At 39.1% G+C, this 15394-nt stretch overlaps 1 protein-coding gene across 4 annotated transcripts in view; it reads left to right on the forward strand.

Annotated features, from left to right (window-relative positions):
* Positions 1-15394, forward strand: part of Mtmr6 (Myotubularin related protein 6) — a 175961-nt gene that overhangs the window by 134970 nt on the left and 25597 nt on the right. For all 4 annotated transcript variants that reach the window (XM_083110393.1, XM_083110387.1, XM_083110369.1 and 1 more), the window contains 4 exons: positions 1565-1681; positions 2551-2713; positions 3157-3314; positions 6454-6579. In XM_083110393.1, coding sequence (XP_082966519.1) covers positions 1580-1681; positions 2551-2713; positions 3157-3314; positions 6454-6579 — 549 coding nt within the window. In that variant the 5' untranslated portion in view covers positions 1565-1579. The remainder of the gene's footprint in view (positions 1-1564; positions 1682-2550; positions 2714-3156; positions 3315-6453; positions 6580-15394) is intronic.

The raw sequence follows: 15394 nt of genomic DNA on the forward strand, positions 1-15394 counted from the left end.
GAACAAGGGGGCCACAAATTTTTGGAGATGATGCGGTTCCCGAAAAACTCGCGCAACGTAGCCATTGTGTCGTTTGCAGTATGGCACGTTGCCCCATCTTGTTGGAACCAACATTCACGCTCATCCTCTTCCAACATAGTCACGAATTGTTGCACCAAATCCCTGTACACATCGCCATCCACTGTGTCCTCAAAGAACAGGGCTCCAACAATCCTTCGTCGCGAAATGGCACACCAGACACCGACCTTAGCAGAATGTAGCGGTACTTCATGCAGTGCATGTGGGTTTACAGTTGCCCACATTCGGGTGTTTTGTGAGTTGATGTATCCACTGAGATGAAACCATGCTTCGTCGGTAAAAAAAGTTTTATCGAGAATGGCCACATTGTTGCGTGTGAAAGCACGGAACCACCGGCAGTACTTGATACGCTTATCTTTATCTAATGCTTTCAGCTCCTGGACGACTTTCACACGATATGGGTGAAACTTGGCTACTTTCAGTGCCTTCTGTGTGGATCGATATGATACTCCAACTTCTTGTGACAAACGTCGTATAGATTTTCTTGGAGATTGCACCATTCGCTGACTCACGTTCTCTAGGAATTCGTGTGTGACGACATTGGGTCTTCCACTTCGTTGTCGATCATGCACTGAGCCTGTTTCACGAAATCGGTGAACAAGATCATACACTGCACTTTTTCCTGGCACCGGATCATCAGGGAATAGACGTCTCTATTTCTCCACACAACCTCTGTATGTCTTACACTCAAAATATGCTTCTAACAAAGCGATTCGCTGCGCTCGCTTAAAAGGCATTGTCGACCGACTGCTCAATAATGACTCACACCACTGACTGTAATAGCAGTGCAGCTCTCCCGGGACGTTATCGCATTCTTCAAGGTCATACCAGTCACTACTAACAACGTTGCCAACTCATGTTGCCTACTGACCTCGTAGCATATTTTCAAAGTATGAGTGCGGGGACTTTTCGATCGCACTGTACTATTCAAAAACCAGTGTACGGCTCATGCTTTCTTCCCCAAACATCTGTTTAAGCATTTCCAGGGTCTCCTTTGCACTTTTTTCAAGATTTTCACAAAGTTTGATGAATATTCGCTGTTCTTTTCTCTGATCCATCGTGAAATCGCAACACACCACATACACGACTCCAAATAAAATGATGTAAACAGTCAGCTCGTTCACCTATCTACGTGAAAATTTGTACACCAACTCCCCAAGATTTGCTATAATAACATCTACCATTGCATCATGCTGTTACAACTGCTGTCCAGATGGCAGCAAAAGTCCAATTTTTTTTTTGATAATACCTCATATTATGGCTACACCTTATATGCAACTCCAACTTCCTTTTTACAGGAATTCTTGCGTTGTTTCAATTTTATTGTTTACTAGTAATTGAAGTTCTCTTCATGTAGTCATAGAGTAGCTACTGAACCAATTTTAATTGTGATTGATATGGTCATTTTTACCTTCAGTTTTATATCATTAATATTTCCAATGCAACACTCCTGCCTGAGTTAATTCATGTGTTTTTTACTTTCCAGGTGGAAAATGTTCGAATGTTAGATCGATACAATGCCCGTAAGCCATCTGTTGGTACCCTCTACCTCACAGCTACCCATCTTATCTTTGTAGATCCAGATGCTAAGAAAGAAACATGGGTATGTTATTTGTTCAGATGTTGTTAATACTGTTATTAAGTTTATGCTGAAAAGAGTTAAAGTTATCTAGGGGTATATGTAGATATGGCTGTAAAAGAGGAAAGGGTATTTTGTTTCTTTGCCAATGCTAAGTGTTGGAATCTCCGACATAAGGGAGATTATATCCCACCCCCAAGCATGCCACAGACGTGTTCTGTATTTTGTACATATAATTACAATTTCATACCTTAGCTTATTTCTCGAACTTATATGTGTATTTAATTACAAAAAAGAATAATTGTTCAGAACAGCCTTTTTGTCAGACTACATAGATGATGGCCATAGACGATGGCAGTATACCATATTTGCCAGCATATAAGATGCACTCTTTTCCCTTTAAAAATAGGTCTGGAAAACTGGGTGCATCGTATATGCTGATACTCAGTTTTTGATTACATTCACTTCTGGAAATTTTCTCTTCTGAGGTAAACGATTACCTTGCGGTGTGTGATGGAGAAGTTATTTGTTGAAAGTAGACCTACGTATTACTTTACTTTCAAAAGACTGTAAATTAAATATAACTTTAGTGATAAAGATTTATATACGCCGGTGCATCTTATACACTGGTGTATCTTATACATCGGCAAGTATGGTAATTTCCAGTTCCAATCAATTTCAAGGACATTATCATATATTCCTGCAAAAAAGTTCATAATTACCTTACATAAAGTAATTCTTTGCACAAAAGTGTTTAGTATAGATACAGAATTCTTCCATACATTAGAGAGTATATTTTTATTGCTACAATTTGGGTAATAACAAAATTAATAAGTGTTTAATTGGTGTGTTTCATATATTTAATGTAAATTGCATTTTTTTTTTAATTTCAGATTTTGCTTATGCATGTTGAATCTGTAGAGAAGCTTCCACTATCCACAGCTGGTTCCCCACTTCAAATACGTTGCAAAACATTTATGTCTGTAACGTTTGTTATTCCGAGGGAGCGAGAATGCCATGAAATATACACCACGTTAATTCAACTTTCTCTACCAGGTATTTGATAATTAAAGTTACTGGAAGACTTTGCAGTTTTCTGCTCTTGCACAGGCAATTGGAAATATGTAAATTAACAATTTTGAATATATAAGTCGGAGTATTCTGACCATGACCAAATTTTCAAATTTTGAGTTTGTTTCATTTGCAATTGCAATTATATGTAAATTCTTCACTGAACAGTGTTTGTATTTTCTTATTGGAATTCATGTCAGACCGTTGATAACTGATGATTGTTAAGGTTAATGTGATAGAAATCATGTTGCAGATGAGAAAATCCTTTCTATTTACAAAAGTGGTGAGGTTATAAGTAATAACCATTTTTCAAGATCATTCATTAATTATATCAAGGTAATTTGTAACTTAAATGAAGTGAATACTCTGTTTCATTTTCATTTTCGAAGTTTACATTTTAATCTTCATTTTCTATTTTCTTTGAACAGTTCACATTGAAGATCTATATTGCTTCCACTACACGTCAAGTACAGAGGACATTCCAAAGCCAGCTGGATGGAACTTCTTTGACCTTCAGTCAGAATACCAGCGAATGAGAGTTCCAAATGATCAGTGGTGCCTCACTTTGATGAATAAAGACTATGAGGTAAGAAGCACCAATCATTTATGTTGAGTTTACTCATACTAAGTAATTTGTAATATTGAATATACTGCCTCTTAGAATTGTGCAGAGATTTGTATTAATTGTGATATAATGCCAGCTCTGCATGCCTTTCTTCATAAACAAGAATGATACACCATGTGAGAGAAATAAATAAGAATTTATATATTATAAAGTAAACAGTGAGAACACACACTGTGAGACATCATTGATGACAGCTTACTCTAAACAATTCAGTGTGTAATTGGTAGAGGCATGCAAATTTTGTTTTTGACGAAAACATGAGATATGAAATAAAATGCTGTAAAGTTCATGTTTCTGAAAGGTGTGAGGCGCATTTTTCTACCCTATTTTGTCACGAAATAATGCGAAATGAACTGCAAAATGCGAAACATGAAATTTACCGTTTATATACCGACGCGACACTTTTTGAAGTCTGAAGTATCCTGTGAGTTATGCAATTCACGGAAAATGGATTAATTCTGCTGTAAATATTTGAGAAGCAAAAATGGACCACTTTACACAGGAATAAACTTAATACTCTGGTAACTACATAAATGTGCTATTACAAGGGGTAAGTTTATTTTGTGTAATAAGTGCAGTTTTTAAATCAAATTTAGGATTATATTCACAATTTTAAAACCAAAATGTCATTTTATATAGCACTTTTGATGTGATTATTCACCGCTATAACACCGAAATTTTATTTTATTTACCGCTTTTGAACCTGTAATCAACTCTGTTTTTGTACCGAAATTTTGGTTTTTTTATTTATCAATAATATGTGCCTCTAGTAATTGGTGTAATGTCATCTTAAGAAGTGAAGAAAAATAGGCTATATTTGGTAACTATGGTTTAGATAGAAATAAGTACCGTATTTACGCGTGTATAATGCATACCCTGTTTTTTGATAGGGAAAAGTGACAAACATTTATACAGGGTCTGTTCTGAAAGTATCTGAACTTATTTATTTGCAGACAATTTATTGATGACAATTACAACTGCTGTCAATATTCTTCAATGTAGGCACCTTCAGCCTCAATGCAGCGAGTATACCTACTTTTCCACTGTTCACAGCAGTCCTGGAAGTCCATGACTGACACCCTCTTTAATGCTGCGGTCCTGGTAGCTTGAACCTCTTCAATTGATGCAAAACGATTCCCCTTGAGCCGGTGCCAAGTCTGGGCTGTAAGGGGGATGAGGCAGCATTGCCATGCGTACGTTGGCCAAAAACTCACCTACCAACAGCGCTGTGTGAGCCGGCGCGTCGTCGTGGTGAAGCACCCACCTGTCGGCGATGTCAGACCGTACACACTGGACCCTCTGTCGGAGATGCTGAAGCACTGTTTTGTAGTAAGCTGCATTCATGGTGGTCCCAGCAGGTACAAACTCTTTGTGCACGACCCCCTTCGGGTCTTCTTTTGACGAGGGGATGCAGGGGTGTTCCTTGAACGCCGTGTGCCATGTGTAAACTTGCATGCGGGACATCACTTCCTCACCGTAAGCCTCCCGTAGCATGGTTAAAGTCTTCGTAAAGTTTTTTTTTTCATTTAACACAAAATTTCACAGCGTAGCGCTGTTACAAAGTGCGCTCCATTTTCACCAAATACACCAACTGCAAATTCTCGACGCAACGTTTTTTCCGTGTACACAACACGAGCGATTGCACCTCAACCACTCTCGCAGACAACTGAGCGAGGCCTTGTTTTGAAGGTTAAGTTCCCCACTGCCACCTGGTGTAGCTTACCCAAACCCTCGACCGATTCTCGAGCCGCACTGCAGACAGTTCAGATACTTTCAGAACGGACCCTGTATCTCATATATAATGCACAGTATAATCCAGTTTCAAAAAATGGCTTACTTAGTTGTAGGTCGTAAAGCTATTGTTATGCTGATCAAGAGTGAATGACATCATACCTATTCAAAGAATCACTTGTTGCTATGTGGATCAAGAGGAGAAGAATATCACTTGTGTATGTCATGAGTTACCAACCCACAACACTTCCCTCCCCTTTCCCTCCACTGTGTTTAGCATCCCAAAGCTTTCACTCTTTAACCACCTTATTTATTCTGTAATAGTAGACAGTGAGAGCAAAGTTATGTTATGGATTTGCAGTGCTCAGGAAGTTATTTTCTATTATTTATTGCCCAACAAATACCGCTGATATGCATCCCATGTGACGGAGGTGAATTCTCGAATTCTGCCAGAATGGCAATGTCTCAGAACATTACATTACAAAGTAAAATATCATGGGAAATGGCCTTCAAACTTTTATACGAGGTTTTGCTCATTCCTTTTTTATTTTTCTAAAAAAACCTTCAAAATATGTACTTTTTTCATGACTAACGTAACATTTATACGAGGTACATTCAGGACCCTCAAATTAGCAGTTAGCGGCACAAGATTTCTTCCATTAAAGCATTTACACACTCCATATATATAAAGTATTATTTGGCCAGTGATACATTTTAGTTGTTATTTTCTTTTTCTTATCTTTTCTTTCATCCAAGATACCAAAAAAATCAGAATGTTCCTTCATTTTGTGATGAAGTTATTTCAACTGCATTTCACATTAGTGTCACTATCTTGAATGTAATACTGTTGCCATATTCAGAAACTACAGGATTTAGGCTTTAAAACGATATATAACATGGTAGGCTTCCGTAATCATGAAAAATCAATGCAAGTGTCACAAAATCATTTAATGACCTTTTACGGTTTCATGTTGCCTGTCTGAATTATTCCGTGCATAATACGCATCACAGTTTTTGGAAGCAAAAATTTTGGAAAGAAGTGCGCATTATACATGAGTAAATGCAGTAATATAGGAATTTAAGCAAACAATGCAGTCTCGATTAGGACTCAAACTCCGATATCTGGCATACCATGCCTTTTTTCTACCAGCTGAACTACCACCAATCCTGGCTTCACCTGATTTGTCACTTCTACCATTTTACCTATGTGGAATTGTCTGTGTCAGTCCTACCGCAATGAGATCTATTCCCTTTGAAACACTGATGATGTCAACAGTGCTAGTACATACATGATGAAGGACAGCAATAGATTACAATTACACTTCAGTATAGTTTGCTAATTGTCTTTAATTTTTTTTAAAATTTGCAGTTATGTGATACCTATCCAAGGTACCTGTATGTTCCTTCTTCAGCAACAACAACTGTGCTAATAGGAAGTTCGAGGTTTAGGAGTAAAGGAAGGCTACCTGTTCTATCATATTTACATGGAAACAAGGTAAGAAATCTTGAATATTGATCATATGGCACATTAAATTATGAATAATAGTAGAATATTAATTGAATCTGTTTGCTGAGAGAGACAGTAACATATAACTTCAGGCATAGTTAAGAAGGAAATAAGTATGTTGAATGAAGTATTTCTTTATACCTATCCTGATCATACTGCTATTTCCCCAACAAATTTTTCTTCAAGCTTAGATATTAGAGAAATATCTACAATTGAAAATTATCCAATTTGAGCAATTTGAAAATAAAAACTTGAAGCTTTTGAAGGCATGTTTTTCCATGTAACATGCAATGAAAAATCAAATTAGTGTCGGCTGGTGCCAACCTCTATGATGGAGTGGTTAGCACACTGTGCTGCGATGCCATGGGTTCCAGGTTTAAATTCTAGCCTGGGCATGCATGTTGTTTGTTGGTGTCCCTTTATCAATTTCATCATATAATCACTCATCCTCAGCTCCATGATTAGTAAAGAGTAGCAGAAAAGTGAAGTAAAATAAACCAAATCAATCGATCAATGAGAGGTGGTGGTCTTATTGAGCTATATTCATATTACTTGAATGGGTTTAAAGTTGAAAAAAGTTTTTATTTAAACATAATGTAAACTAAAGGTTAAAAGATTAAAAATCAGTAACTTACGTGTGTGAGCATGAGATTTATCAAACTACGTTTCGGAGGTTATACTACCTCCTTCTTCAGGTTGAAACAATGTTTTCAGACACGTGACATGGTGCCTCGTCGAGAAAGTAACGGTTGAGGATTTAGGTTAAAATGGTATAGGAAAGACACTTTCTAAAAAAAGAATGTAAAATACACATACTAAAACCACGCAATACTCTAAAAACAAAAGAACGTTCAAAGCTGATGATGGTGAACTGCCGATTGGTGCTCGGGGTAGGCGAATGCACGGGGACAGCTCATACCTGGAGAAGGAAAACTCCTCCCCCCCAGTCCTTTCCTCAACTGGGGCTCGTGAGTCACCAATCCAAGGTGAATTCAACTTCCACCTCGGCAGCTTTCCTAACCTCAGGGGTAACATGGAAGCCCATCTCGTCTCTACTCCCGGCGGCTTTAAACATAATGTAGTTAGCTGTTCAGATACCACTACTACTACTCCATCTGTGCACAAGCAATAGTGTTTTAAGATTATTGTGAGATAAAAGAAGTGGACAAAAACGAGATAACTGTTAATTCTTGATAAGTTCTATTACTGTTTCAAAAGTATTTGGTGGAGGTTGAGCCCACAATATTCCCCTCTCAGCACCCCCTTGATGCATAAATACATAGGAAAAACCAAGAAAATTTACCGTCGATGGAAACTTTCATATTAAAGTGATTTTGAGAAGAATCATAAGAACTTGCATAGGTAATCAATATTCAATTAGAGACCTGGCTCAATCCCCAGTGGGTAAGAACCGGGAATTTTTCCACCGGTTCAAGTGGCACCCATGCAGCATCATGTAAAGTGGGTACCTGGAGGAATCTGGGGGGGGGGGAGGGCAATGGCGACCAGGGGTGTGGTGCTGATCACATCATCCCCACCTTCGGATGTGATCAAGAAAGTATGGGGCCTTAACTCCACAACCCCTATATGCCTTCCTGGCATGGTGCGAAGCACGGGGGAGCACTGTATCTTTACTTTACTAGGAAGAAGAAAAGACTACATGATTCCTCTATCAAAGTCCAGTAATAGAGCTTACTATTCAGTTGGCTCCCAAGCAAGTTGGTACAGTGGGAGCATTAAAAATAATAGACTACCAGACATCCTCTTTCTTAGATATGTTCTACATTTCATAGTTACATCTGGTGTCCAGGAGAAACAGAAAATCATAGGACAATTTGAGAAACAATGGAGAAAATAATTCATAGGAAAGTTTGAGAAACCTTTTGAAAAAAATTGGCATTTTCAAGAAGTAGATTGAAACTAGGAGTGTTCAGGTTGGTTAACAGGATCTGGGAACAATCCAGAAATTTATAATGTTGTGTGTTAAAAGTGATTGTTTCAAGGAGTTTTCTGGAAATTGTAAATGTTACAAATTTCTTGAACATGATAAGCTTCATTCCAGAAACTGCAAAAACAGCCACTTCAGGGAGGAGTAGTGTGTAGAATTTGCGATTTTCCCAGTGTCTGGAAATGTTTTAACATTCCTCATATCAAAAACATTCTAATTTTCTATGCAAATCGTGAATATTACCCACCTCTAATGTGTGGATTGTTTCATTTCCTATTTTGGTCCTGGTCCTGTTGTGACCAAAGATGTTTCATTCCACACACACACCTCCCCGGAATGCATATCGTAGTGTTATTGATTACACTGGTCTACGTCCATTTTGTTGACTGGAGGCTGATGGTTGTTCTTTAGTAATTCGAAGGTGGTAAATCCAAAACCGAAATCCGTTTTTTTCTATCACGTCAGGTTTCAGAGGAAAATAGAAAATTATCTAAGATTAGGGATGTATATTTAGAGCAATGAAACAACGTAGTCCGTAAAGAGGTCACAAGATGGCAGCACATGGAATATTATAGTGAATATTATTTCAATCAGTTATTCGAGCATTGTTAACCCCAAAACAAAGGACAAATATTACTGACTTTGTAAGGAAAGCATATAGTGCATATTTCGGAATTAAATTGGGTGACCAAGATAAATCCTGGGCACCTCATAAAGTATGCAGGACCTGTGTAGACTAAAGGAAAGAAATATGTTAGCATCTGGAACAACCTTCATGTATCGGGACAGAGAGAGACATCTAAGATATTTTCAAAGGGACGAAGAACTTGTCTATTGTACAGATGTGAAGGGACTAATTGAAGCTATGGGATGTACGTATAATGCAGAAGAATGGAGGCTTTTTATTGATAGCAAGAGGAGTTTGAAGTGTGTGTTGATGCATAATGGCAATAAGTTATTCCTGTTGGCCACTTCGTACATTTGAAGGAAAGCTACGAAACAATGAAAGAACTGCTTCGAAAGATAAAGTATGCAAATGACAGTTGGCTTGTGTGCGGAGATCTCAAGGTCATTTCAATGTTACTTGATCAACAAGCAGGTTTCACGAAATATCCATGCTTTTTGTGTTTATGGGACAGTCGAGCAAGGAACGAACATTGGGTACGAAGACTGTGGCCTGCCAGAAAAAGCTTTGAAGTCAGGGCGAAAAACATCCAGAACAAGCCGCTTGTTGATCCTAAGAAAGTGTTACTTCCTCCACTGCACATTAAGTTGGGATTAATGAAGCAGTATGTAAAAGCTCTGGATAAGAATGGGGCTTGCTTTAAATACATTTGCTCAAAATTTCCTGCATTGACGCATGAGAAAGTAAAAGCAGGTATTTTTGATGGTCCTCAGATAAGGATGCTAATGAAAGATGAAGAATTCTTAATAAACAATGAACCGCACAGAGAAAGATGCATGGTGTGCCTTTTCTGATGTCATTACAAACTTTCTTGGAAATTTCAGGGTGCACAACTACGAGGTTCTAGTTGAAAATTTGTTGGTGACATTTCAAAAGTTAGGAGTAAATATGAGTGTCAAGCTTCACTTCCTGCACAGCCACTTAGATGTATTTCCTGCACATCCACTTAGATGTATTTCCGTCCAATCTTGGTGCCGTAAGTGAACAGGGCGAACGCTTCCACCAAGACATAAAATCATGGAGCACCGATATCAGGGGAGATAGAATGAAAACATGATGGCCGACTATTGCTGGTGCTTGCAGCGTGACGTTCCTGAGGCCACCTACTCCAGAAAATCAAAGAAACGACAATTTTTGCCTAAGTAGGTATGCATGTTGTGCTATTCTGTGGTGTATGTTAAGTTTAGCATAAGTACAGGCATCAGATGTTGACCGTATGTGCTCGTGAAACCAATTGATCAATTTGCCGGAATTGCCTAAAACTTTTTGTCCATTAAGAACTCCCTATTGAGGAAATAGAAACGTATGTTTGTAAACAACGTGACGTGATACTCTGCATGGACATCTGACTACGACGCAATCTCTTTGCAAGTGCTGTTGGAATGTAGCCGGATATAATTTTCTGAAAATTTGGAAATGTGACTTGTGAAACAATGCAACTTAATACCTGTTATCAGCTACGCCACCTATGTTTGTAGTCTTATAATTTCATTATATGCAGATATCTATATGGAAAATTGTTGGAGTTTAGCCCAGTATTATAATATTGTGAAAATTTTCAAATGTGATTTGTGAAAAATTGTGACGTGATAACACTTTTTCTGACTACATATTTGGAATCAGCGACCTCAAATTATATAGAATCAGTTACAATATCTAAGTCAGCAGAAAAAGAAATTTCATTACGTACAGATATCTATATGGGAAATTGTTGGAGTTTAGCCCAGTATTATAATATTGTGAAAATTTTCAAATGTGATTTGTGAAAAATTGTGACGTGATACACTTTTTCTGACTACATATTTGGAATCAGCGACCTCAAATTATATAGAATCAGTTAAAATACCTAAGTCAGCAGAAAAAAATATTTCATATGTAAACCAGTATTATGAGTTTACAATTTTGTACTCAATTTTTAATTGAAAAATTAAAGTTCGAACTGAAAATGTTAATGGTGAGTGCTGTGAATATGGTTTTGGTATTGTGCAGGTGATGTTTTGTATTTCCACATTATTTGCTAATATATATCCTAGTAATATATTATTTTTACTGTAAATGTAATTGTTTAACTTAATACCCTATATTTTGGGACAATGTGGCCTATATTTTGCTTATAGGGATCTATCTGGTATCCCTCAGAAAAGTAAACAGGGTTTAATTTAAAGGCGCCCACAGACTACAGAAATGTATAGAGGACATCAACACAAACAACTTTTCTCAGTAACATTTATCTCGTTTCTGCGTCGTTTCGGCGCTACAGTCGTTCAAAAAAGCCCATTTTGCCGCCTGGATGCTGGCAACCGAACACAACATTTGATCGCATCTATGACATCATTTCCTGTGGTGAAATAGTGCACTGGAGTGTTACAAGGTACGCACAAATTTTGTGAAAAATGACAGATTACCAACCACATTATGAGCTGTAAAACGAACGTAGTAAGATTGCATCCAGTAGACCGAACATCTAGGGTAATGCATCCTACCTGCCAGGAAACCAGCAGTCATCCTAGGAGAAGGGGAAGTGAACCAACAATATTAAAAATGATAGAAAAGCAACGTATTCAAAGTGAAGTGGTAACGTCGGATTTTGTTTCTCAGCCTACATGTCAAATACGAGGGTCACTATTTATATTTTGAGCCTTCGCAACACTGATTGAAGTTAGGTGCGATTTGACGTTTGCACGGAATCGTCTGGCATTATTGACCATAACGTACTTCAAATGTTTTGTCAATAGCTTCATTTGTGTTGTTTATGTTGCCTTGGAGATTGCGCGACAACAATAAAATGGAATTAACTCGTGAACATTTTCGTGCAATGATTTTTTACTATTTTCGACGTGGATTATCAAGACAAGAGTGCATCGATCAACTTACTTCCACATTTGGCGATGAAGCCCCATCCTTTGCCACTGTGAAACGCTGGTATAACGAATTTAATCGTGGCCGCCATTCACTCACCGACGAGATTCGCGAAGGTCGTCCAAAATCAGTTGTTGTTCAAGAAAACATTGATGCTGTGCAAAACCTAATACTGCAAGATCGTCATGTGACATACTGTGAGATTGAGGCAACCATAGGCATTAGTTCCACCAGCATATATAAAATATTACATGATCATTTAGGTGTGAGATAGGTATGTTCTCGTTGGAACCCACACAATTTGACAAAAACTCAAAAAGACGCTCGCGTCAATTGGTGCAAACAAATACTCAATAAATACAATCGTGGTGCTTCAAAAGACGTATATAAGATTGTAACAGGTGACGAATCATGGATATATGCATATGAGCCGGAACGTAAACAGCAGTCGACTGTATGGGTGTTTCAAGATGAACCCAATCCAACAAAAGTTGTTCGCGCTCAAAGCACATCGAAACAAATGGTTGCCTGTTTTTTCGGGAAAACTGGTCATGTGGCAACTGTGCCTTTAGAGGAACGTAGAACGGTCAACTCTGAATGGTACACAACAATTTGTTTGCCAGAGGTCTTCGGTCAAATACGGAAAACAAACAAACGCCGTCGGATCGTTCTTCATCAAGACAATGCCAGCTGTCACACATCTAGTCTAACAACCGACTTTATGAACAGTCAAAAAATCGAATTGATGGGTCATCCGCCATACAGTCCTGATTTGGCACCCAATGACTTCTTCTTGTTCCCGAATGTCAAGAATAAATTGCGTGGACAACGATTTTCGTTGGCGGAAGATGCCGTTGATGCGTTCAAAAACCATATTATGGAGGTGTCTCAAGAAGATTGGAAAAACTGCTTTGACAAATGGTTCGAACGAATGCAAAAGTGTATTGACCATAAAGGAGAATACTTCGAAAAACAATAAAGCAGTTTTCAATGCCAAATTCCTGTTTTTTCATTGTTAGGCTCAAAATATAAATAGTGACCCTCGTACAATCATATTCAACAACAAACTTTATTGGACTTACAGTTTACACCTGTTTACACCCAACTACATGTCAAATATTTGCAAATCTTGTTGCAAGGTTGATATTTATATGTTTGTATATCTATTTGTCTTGATACATGCACTGTGGTATTGTGGTGCTGATAATGGAAGCATCCGAGGTTCACGTTGTTACATTATGGCTAAAGCACTTTACAACCACAGCAACAACCTAATAATGAATTGGCAGTGAATATACTGCAATATTCACAGTTGCAAACTATTACATGTGTATCCAGTGCCTAGATAAAGACAGTTGTCGGAGAGCTTGTTTTGCTATTACTTACATACACTGCTGTTTGTGAAAATTGCAACACCCAGAAATAATGGCCCAAATGAATTCAAACTCGGAGGATGTGTAGAACAGAGTACCAGCAATAAGTGATTAGGATTGCAGAGAGATGGCGTGCATGTAGGCCCAGCAGCACCCTCTCTTGTGTAACCGGAAAGGTCAGTGTTACGCCAAGCTCAGTCTGTGAAGAGCCGTCAAACAATGTGGAAACGTGAAAGCAAGTGCTGGTATGCCTCGTCGACGTCAAAGGGTGCAATATCAGCATGTGAGTGTGTTCGAACGGGGCAGAATGAGCGGTCTCCGGGAGGCGGGTTTGTCATACCGTGACATTTCGGCTCGTACAGGGCATGCTGCTACGACAGTGATGCATGTGTGGAGCCAGTGGATAGAAGAGGGTCGTACACAGCGACGAGCAGGTACTGGACCACGCAATGTAACCACAGCACGGGATGACCGCCATCTTGTCCGCATGGCTGTAACGGACCGTACAGCTTCGTCCACATTGTTGGCCCGACGCTGGAGCACTACAATGGTTGTGGACCTGTCTGCGTCGACAGTACGACGATGTCTGCTGCGGGTTTGGCTGGTGGCACGCATGCCATTGCGTCAGCTTCCATTGTCCAGAAACCACAAACGCCTCAGACTGCAATGGGCACGTGAATGCCGTCGCTGGCTTGCTAAGTAGCAAAATGTAGTGTTTTCGGACGAGTCCCGCTTAAACTTGTCGTACAGTGATGGCCGCATAGGTGTTAGACTCTACCGTGGTGAACGCAATCTGGCAACATGCATTATTGAGCGGCAAAACGGACAAACGCCAAGTGTGATGGTTTGGGGCGCCATTGGACACAACATGCCATCTCCCCTCCTACGTATTGAAGGCAATCTGAACAGCAACCGCTACGTCAGGGAGGTTTTAGAGCCCGAGGCACTGCCCCTCCTTCAGGCAACTCCACATGCCATATTTCAGCAGGTCAATGCCTGGCCACATGTGGCGAGAAATGTGCAAGCCGTCTTCGAAGAACTACACTTACCACTGCTTCACTGGCCTGCACGTTCGCCTGACATGTCGCCCATCGAACATGTCCGGGATATGGTTGATCAGCAATTTGTTCGTCATGGTCCTCCAGCAACCACTGTTGATGCTTTGTGGACTCGCATACAAACCGCGTGGAGGGAGATTCCCCAGGAACATATCCAGGCCCTCCTTGATTCCATGCCACGACGTGTAGAGGCTCTGTTTGCAGCACATGGGGGCTTCACACCATACTGAATTCTCAAGGTCAGAGATCATATACAGGTCTGTAACTCTAATCATTTGTGTATTGGCATGTACCTAATCTGTGGTATAAAGTTCATTTCAATCATACGTTTCCTTCTTGGTGTTGCAATTTTCACAAACAGCAGTGTATATCCAGTGATCAGAATGCTACATTTTAAAAGTAGCTTCACTACAGCTACAGCTACTCTTCCAAAATGTAGCTTCGCTACAGCTACATTTACCAAAAGGTAGCTCGATACTCGCTACTTCGCTACAGCTACATTTACCAAAAAGTAGCTCGATACTTGCTACTTTGCAATTTTTCCACTACTTCTGCATAAAAGAAATTGAAATAACCATGTGGCAGGCCGGTGCCCAAGGGAGGGTCCATGTCCTTCACCTTCCTCGAGCTATGAAACATTTTAATTTGAACCTATAAAAACCTACGAAAATAATGTTGATGGTTTTTCAAATTTTGCAAGAATTTGGATTTTGTGCTTGCACAATGAATGGCTTGTTTCTGGGAAGAAACAGGTTCCAGAAGTGTGCAGTCTGTAATATTTGGCAGTTCTAATTTTATAACCATTGATGCAAGGCTATCAAGACAGTCCATAACTTTTTAATTCATGTCCTGACTTTTTCAGTCTTGGCTGTGACACTAC

Source organism: Lepisma saccharinum, chromosome 1 (genome assembly GCF_977018435.1).
Source record: "Lepisma saccharinum chromosome 1, izLepSacc3.1, whole genome shotgun sequence".
NCBI classification, from domain to species: domain Eukaryota; kingdom Metazoa; phylum Arthropoda; class Insecta; order Zygentoma; family Lepismatidae; genus Lepisma; species Lepisma saccharinum.